The sequence below is a fragment of the Acanthisitta chloris genome, unplaced genomic scaffold (genome assembly GCF_000695815.1).
Source record: "Acanthisitta chloris isolate BGI_N310 unplaced genomic scaffold, ASM69581v1 scaffold12887, whole genome shotgun sequence".
Lineage (NCBI taxonomy): Eukaryota > Metazoa > Chordata > Aves > Passeriformes > Acanthisittidae > Acanthisitta > Acanthisitta chloris.
The window spans coordinates 3,118-11,271 of record NW_008680996.1 but is presented as its reverse complement, the minus strand read 5'-3'; the positions used below and the strand labels follow the sequence as shown (position 1 = coordinate 11,271).

The 8,154-nt window shown below is 42.0% G+C and overlaps 1 protein-coding gene across 1 annotated transcript in view; it reads right to left on the bottom strand.

Moving 5' to 3' along the window:
- Positions 1-474: 474 nt before the first annotated feature.
- The window catches only part of ACTR10 (actin-related protein 10 homolog (S. cerevisiae)), a gene marked incomplete at both ends in the record, with an annotated part of 10,794 nt that continues 3,114 nt past the window's right edge, over positions 475-8,154 (bottom strand). The window contains 10 exons of the mRNA XM_009077936.1: positions 475-676; positions 1,294-1,375; positions 2,216-2,289; positions 2,379-2,458; positions 3,526-3,561; positions 3,964-4,043; positions 4,344-4,411; positions 4,719-4,826; positions 6,645-6,753; positions 7,735-7,817. Of these exons, the coding sequence (XP_009076184.1) occupies positions 475-676; positions 1,294-1,375; positions 2,216-2,289; positions 2,379-2,458; positions 3,526-3,561; positions 3,964-4,043; positions 4,344-4,411; positions 4,719-4,826; positions 6,645-6,753; positions 7,735-7,817 (922 nt within the window). The remainder of the gene's footprint in view (positions 677-1,293; positions 1,376-2,215; positions 2,290-2,378; positions 2,459-3,525; positions 3,562-3,963; positions 4,044-4,343; positions 4,412-4,718; positions 4,827-6,644; positions 6,754-7,734; positions 7,818-8,154) is intronic.

The following is an 8,154-nucleotide window of genomic DNA, read 5'->3' as shown; positions in this document are numbered from 1 at the left end:
GGATAGGAATCATTCTGGTTTGTTAATCCTAAAAATAAACTCAAATGGTCTGAAAACTAAAGGTTTATAGATTTGTTACTGCACTGGTGACCAGCACAGGAGCTGGCAGCCTCTCCATAGCTCACAGCTCCTCCATCAGTGATTAAACTTGGTTTTTCCATAAGGAGATCTTCCCACAGCAGAAAATCTCTGCTCTGCCTTGTGACTTTACATGTCCCACTGTATGGAGGTAGCTCTGTGCTGCCCCTGGGTCAGCACTTCCATCTTCTACCTGTTTCTACCTGCTGCTCCCATAACCCTCAGTGTCCAAATGTCCCTGAGGAGCTTTAACCCACACAAATTCTTCCAGAAGGGCATAACAATTCCACAGCGTGATTTCCACAGTTCACCTAATTTTTGCTGCTGTTTATTCACTATAAATCTCACTTGGAAGGTCTGTTTTCACCTTTCCTTCACAACTGTTCCCATTCTTACCTCCCAGCCAGGCCACACAGTTGGGTTTGGCAGGTGGAGTGTGAATTCTGAACGTTTTGGTGGCAAGTGCTTCTTTGTACTTGGGTTTCTCTACCAGGTGTCTGATTTCTGCCATGAGCCTGTGGAGGAATCCTGGCAGCATAGCAGTGCCCCCGATGACCACCAGGTTCTCTGCCAGCTGCTTCCTGGTGTCTATTGGGCACTAATGCAAACAGGGAAACAAAAACAACCCCAAATCACTGGAACTGAAGTTGCCTGAACTTGAAGTACCTGTTAGAAATTCAGTCAGTCCTTCCATGCCCTTCAATTGCTGTTTTCTCATGTTTAGCTGGAACATAACCAACATCAGCCACAGTGATGCAAGAGAAATGCCTGGAGGTACAGAGGGGAGGGGTCCAGACACAGACCTTCTTAAACAATTTGTTTCTAAAAGGAATTCTAATTGGAATGTTTGTCATGTCAGCCAAGTCCATGGCTCTCCAATAATTTATGTCTCAGCAAACTTATTTAAATGGTATCAATAACTACAGGGAGTCGACTTTAATTAACAGACACACCACCCCCTAATGAAAATTTCCATTTATAGTGGTTTTCTAATGCATTTTCCCCTAAATACAAAAAGAACTGAAGTATTTGTACATGTCAAGGAAATTCTCTGCAATAAATCTAATATACTGCCTGTAATAGAGATGTTCAAATCAATTTTACTGTAGATCAGGTGAACCAGCAGCCTGCAGGACTCCAAGTCTTGAGTCATTTATGACTGCAGGGTCCCTATGCCTGGAGGAATTCCATAAATTGTTTCTAACATAAAGATACCTGAACAAGCGAATCTAAGATCAAAGTGGCAACAGATGTCTCTTCATTATCCTGCTCAAACAGTATTTCCACCACAGAGTCCCTGTGGAAGACACAGGAAGGGAGTGTGAGTGAGGAGCAAAGTCACACTAAGCTAACACTCAGACCAGCAGAGCTCCAGATAACTATGGACTTCCTGCTGCCAACGCATTGTCACCACTGCCATCACACAGCACATGCACCAGCCAATGCCAGTGGGGACCCACCCCACCCCACGCCCCCCAGCCACTGCCAGTGGGGAGGAGACAATCGTGGAATTGTTAAGGTTGGAAAAGACCTTTAAATCATTGAGTACAACTGCTTCCCCAGCTCTGCCAAGGCCACCACTAACCATGTCCCCAAATGCCACATCCACATGGCTTTTAAATCCCTTCAGGGATGGTGACCCTGCCACTGCCATAGGCAGTTGTGCCAGTGCTGGACAACCCTTTCCATGGAGAGGTTTTCCCCAATATCCAACCTAAACCTCCCCTGGCACAACTTGAGGCCATTTCCTCTCATTCTGTCACTTGTTACTTGGGAGCAGAGCCTGACCCCACCGGGCTCCAACCTCCTGTCAGGGAGTTGTAGAGAGCAATAAAGTCCCCGCTGAGCTTCCTTTTCTCCAGGCTAAAATGGCCCATTCCCATCACTAAACCTGCCCCATCATCCATTAATCCTCACTTCTCCCCATCCCTCCAGTCTCTGGGCTCTCACATTCCTCTCTGAGCTCCACAGAAGCCAACACCTCTCATCATGGGTTTGCACTGTGCCCAGCACAAAGCCTGCAGTTAAGAGGCACTAAAAGCATTTCATTAAACTTCAGTTTTAGTGAAAAGGTATAAGCTTTTAGAGCTGAAATAAAACTTCCTAATGAGAAATCTTCTGTTAAAGTGTTTCTCACCTGATGGGGCCAACTACATGGAGAATCTTTTCCCCATCTAAAGGATAGTCCACGTCAGGAGGTGGTGAAGGACGCTGGGAATAAAAACAGAGTTGAAACATTTTAGAGGCCAAAAAAGCTACAACCACCTCAAAAGTCTGTGATAGCTTCATTCTCCACCCACCTCAGCACTGCCATCAATGTTGAACTTGGCTGCTTGGATTTTCAGTCCACGCTGGAGATCACTCACAAAGCAAGTACGGACTGCAGGAAGGAGAAGAGAGGGGCAGAAATGAGACTTGGTTGGATCCTTTCATCACCAATAAAGACACAAACTTTTCTTCATTTAGAGAAGAACACACACTTTAAGCCCTTGCTGGTTTGAGTCATTACCAAACAAATGCAGTCTCCACACTTCAGCAGAGTTCAGACACTGTCTAGACAGTGAGTTTAAATGAAGCTGACACCAAAACTCTGCCAGAACAGGCAAGATTTCTTTCTCAGACAAACCACATCAGATTTAAAGCCAGAGGGACATCAGCCATCATGTGGTAATCTACAGATAGGTCACCACAAGGTGCCAGGGGTTGTATCCTGTTGGTACCACCACTGCAGGTCTTACACCACAACTTCAAACGAGGCATTGCTCATTTACCAAGCAAGTTGTAGTCATGCAATATTTTTCCCAGTGCAACTCTTTAGCACCCTAAGAATTCCAGAGTTTGGGTTTTTTTCCTCCAGGCAACACTGACAGGGCACAATCCTATCTGCATCCCAGCTGCTACTGCTATTATATACTTGTTGGTATCTTGCACAGATGAGTACCCTCCTCACAAACTGCTGTCCCAGTTATACATGCCATAAATACATAAAGAACCATAATTCCATCCCCAGTGTGTTGTATCTGGTTCCAAAACACTGCATAAAAGCCAGAACTGGTCAGGAAGTTGTGTTCAAGCCCAGGAATTAGAAAAGCAACTTCCATTTGACAAATTATTTGGCATTTGACTGATGGATTTCTTCCTAATTTGAGCCAAAATATATCTACTAGTTGCTATTTCCTAGGATAATATATATTTTTATATTTGTTGCACATGAAGCTTTATGTAGGAATTCATCAAACTTATGTCATAACAACACACAGGCTGAACTGGAAGAGGAATTCAACACCTGGCTTTGGTTTTGCTTTCACAGAAGAAAAACACCCCAAGTTCTTCCAATAGGTAAAAAATATGGTGAACAGAGAAGAGAAATAAACTCCTAACTGTAAAATATTTCACACTTGTTATTATCATACTCTACTGCACAGTTTAATAGAGAACAAAATTTACCTTTTATATCCTCTACTATGTCTTCAGGAACTGAGCCTGCAATAAAAAAAGAACTTAGAACAGAAGTTTTTTAAGTACAAAGAGAATTTAAGACTGAAACTGAGTCTGAATTACATTTAATATACTAAACTTGGAGTATGACAGCAGCTTGTCAAGATTTCCGAGGAAGAAAGGATATTAAGGACAGAAATAAAAAGTTTGTCTTTGCTTAAAGCAAACTGAAGAATTATCAGAGCACTACTCTCTCAGTCCTTACACAAACTGCTGTTCGAGTGGCTCATTACAAAAACAATATACTTGTTAAACACAACGAAAGAATTAAGCCAAGTAGGTCACATAAGATGCAGCAAATACTAAACTCATTTTATTCACTGTTAAGATGAATCCACTTTCCCTGGTTCCAGTTCACAGCACACACACACATCCCACAGACCTTACCCATCACGGATGGAAGGCTTTGTCCTTTGGCTAGTCCTGTATCAACTGTGCACTGCTCCAACAGCTGGTACTCCAGTTCCCTGAAACATGGCACAGGGAGGCACTTACAGACAGCTATGAACTCAGCCTGGCTCTCTGCACTGCCCTTAAGGGAGAATATTCATTCCCTTCAGTTACATCCTTCTAAATACAAACCTAAGGTCTGAATTCCAAAGCTTTTATTACATTAGTAAAAGCCAAACAATGGTAACTAAAAACTGGATGATGTTACAGCAAGTTATGATTTAAGGCATGTGCAAGAGGAATGTTTGCTCACTGATAAAAGATGAACTTTCAGAAAGCACTCATTTGTAACCTGGAATGGATAACAGTGAACTTACTTGTGGATGGCCTTTCCTGCCAGGGGAAGAGAACCCCAGCAGCTCAGGATTGGAATCCCCTCATAAATCTACAGGAAGATCAGGAAATTCTCCTTTTTTTATTGCGTGTTTTAGTCTGCTGGAACTAAATGCTTTTCCCCTCCAACAGTCCCTTGCATTGGAAACACTTTCCAACTGCTTTTCTCCAAAACTGACTCCTGGTATGTAAAAGCTGAAGCCATGAACCCTTCCCACGGATTTACCACGTCAGCTGTGCAGATTCCCCAAGCCAAAAGCCAAACTGGCTGAGCTGTTCCTATTACTTCTGAGCACAGCTGAAGTCAACAAAAGTCTCATCTTTTCAGGACAGCCTTATTGCTGAGAATGAAAGGATACAGGCAGCACCAAGCTTTCTGCATAGCCACAGTCCAGCACCATGGCAGAATTGATCCCAAGTGTCAGGAGAGACATCAGGTGACTTGGTGCAAACAAAACTGAAGGTACCTACATGGAAACCAAAAGGACAGTTGACAGAAGTGGGGGAAAAAGGAAGAAACCACCCAAGATATTGCTGCCTCCTCTGAATGGCATATTAAAAGCAAACCCCAAATAACTCTGCCCTGAGGTATCCAGTATTCATTTCATTTTTAAGGTAGTAACAAACAAAATACAACAGGATTCCAAATTCCGTGTTCGTCTTCTTTGTGGTGCCCAGCAGTGACTTCAGCAGTAATGAATGTTGGAATGGGCTTGCAAGAAAAGCAAGTGTTAGCTGCAGAACTCATCTGAAGTCAGAGATGAGGTTTCTTATTCTCATTGAAAAGAAAAAAGGGAAACAATAACACACCTACTTGGATACTTGTATAAAGACTTGATGATGTGAACAAAAGTGCTAGAAAAGCCATAAAACTGCACCTTATCACAACAAATTGCTGCACACAAACTCACAGAAGAGGCTACTCAAAACACTCTCCACAAAGCAATGTGGAAAGTCAAGTCAAAATTACACAAGAATTACTTCTTTCTCCCCAAATTCCATATAACTCCCATCAAATTTCCTAGGTAGTGACAGTTCCTCCAACGGAACACCTTGAAGTGAGTTAAATGAGAAGTTTCAATAAATCTTGCACTTAAGGGCAACATCACTGACACTCACCCAGAGAAATAACTCAGAATATTGACCCTGTACTAATAAACCACTTTTATTGCACCAAACAGAAACAGAAAGCAGAGAGAATTAACCGTCCACCAGGATTAATTGGCTTCTTAACAAGTTACAAAGTCTCTCCATCAAAATATGGCTTTGAAGTCACGAGTGATTCTCAAAAACTAATTTTGCATGGGATGTGCCTTTTCTGAGACATATTTTATATCTCTAAAGGGATTAGGAGGAAAAAAAACCACAAATAAGTCGCTCAATCAAATCGCTTTCAGTAATTCCAAGTCATCACCAAATTTTATCAACAGTAAGAACTATGCATAAGTGTGAGATTAGTTGGTAAACTGTGTTGTGGAAACAGTGAAGAAGTACTGCAAAGTTTCACCACATTTCACAGAAGCAGCTTAATCTTTGTTCTGTCTGAATGGAAGAACCATGGAATCACCTTCCAAAACCTTTTCCATTAGAACTAAGCATGAATCAGGTTGAAACCTTTCACAGAATTCCAGACTGGTTTGGGTTGGAAGAATCTTAACACTCATCTTGTTCCAACCCCCCTGCCATGGGCAGGGACACCTTCCACCAGCCCAGTTTGCTCCAAGCCCCATCCAGCCTGGTCTGGAACACTCCCAGGGATGGAGCAGTCACAGCTTCCTTTCTTCAAAAAGACTGATTAAGCAGAGAAGATACTTAATTTCAGGTAAGCTCTTATCTAAATGAGCAGAGCCAGAGGTTAGGTCACGTGCCAGGCAGAGATATTGACTCTGGCAGAAATGATGAGACTTGCTGAGAGAGCACTAACAAGTGTTTAAATATAAATTCCAGCTTCAGGCAGTGCTCAGTGGGGATTATTGGATCTGTCTGGAACAGTGGGATGTGAGCTGTAATATCATACAAGCCAGGGAAACCTTTTGGAGTCTTGTTAATAGCTGCTGCTTTGTGGCCTCATAAAGAGTCAGAATGGAACAAAAATGGCCTTTAATACAACTTCCAAGCATCAGATTTTTTAATCTTCTTTATGCCTCTCTCATTCTTTTGCCATTATTTTCATTTCTTTGCCCACATCTGGTGCTGACCATCAGAAATTTTTTTTGTGACAAGTGCTACACTGAAGACATTGACATATTTCTGAGAAGATGCACCTATTTCTGTAAAACACACACCTCAAAATGCTTGAAGAGGACTCTTGTGAGTGTGTCTCTGAAGTGTGAGGGGCACAGCACTGACTCTATGATCACAACACGACGGTCTCTGGGATTCACCAGCAGGTGCCTGAAAAAGGGAAGAGGTGTAAACCAAAACTGAAAAGTTTAAGCACGTTGTACAAGATCTATCTTATATTCATATTCCATTTTCCTCCAAAATCCTAGGAATTTCCATTCAGACAGCACTTTCTACAGCAGATCCCAAAGTCTTTTTCCCAAATTAAAAACCCCAATGTTTTCCTAGAAGAAAGTCAGGAAACTGAGGTATAGAAGACAAGTCACAGAGCTTTCAGCCAGGGGTTGTAGTTCTGAATATCCATTACACATTTCTACATCAGTATATGAAATGCTAAGATAATTAATGCCTTGCCCAGTGTCATGCAGTGTCATAAAAGAGGAAGAATGATGATACAGATGCTCTGATTTCAGTGGGAAAGGATAGAACTGTCCTGATTTCAATTCCAAATTCATGGTCAGGGCTAGAAGAAAACAACCCAACCCACATCAGAGGATGTGAGGCACAAAACTTAAGTACTGGTTTCCCTGTGATGGGTTTTACTGTGTAAAAGTAAGGATTGGAAACAAGAGAAAAGACCAAGCCCAACTTCATTATTCACTAAGGCTCCTAAAAATACAATACAGAGATGTATTACTGAGGTAAAAATATTCCACAGATTAAGACTCCTCCTTCCAAACCTCAGTGGAGAGCCCTGTACTGATACAAGATGAGCCTCAGCCTTAGGAAAATCAATGTAACATCTTAGGTAATGACTTTCCCTTATCAAGTCCCTTTATAAGTGCCACAGTTAAAAGGCAACTTATCAGATACTTCCTATTTCTAGAGGAATTGATGCTGCAGGACATGAACTCTTTGTAATATAACCCAAATCCCAGCACCACTGAACTTCCCCTGCAAGAACACAGCCAGGCAGCCACCTGCAAGAGCTTGTTTTTGGCTTTTACCCAACTGCAGCCTCCCTGCCCACAGTTCTGGCTGTGCCCAGAAGCTGCACAAGGCCTGGATAACCCACAGCCAGGTATTTCCTACCTGAAATACAGCATGTGGATGAACTCCTTCAGGTAGGAATACAGCTCTTCTGTGTTAATGTTGTACTGAACCACTCTGATAGGCTGTAAAGGGAAATATTCAGTCAGCTGAAATGCCAGGCAGGGATTAGATAGAAATATACACATGGTAGATAAAGAAATATATATGATATACACAGAATATATTATATCTGAACACATCTAAAATACAGCATGTGGATGAACTCCTTCAGGTAGGAATACAGCTCTTCTGTGTTAATGTTGTACTGAACCACTCTGATAGGCTGTAAAGGGAAATATTCAGTCAGCTGAAATGCCAGGCAGGGATTAGATAGAAATATACACATGGTAGATAAAGAAATATATATGATATACACAGAATATATTATATCTGAACACATCTAACCGGACATAAAGAAAC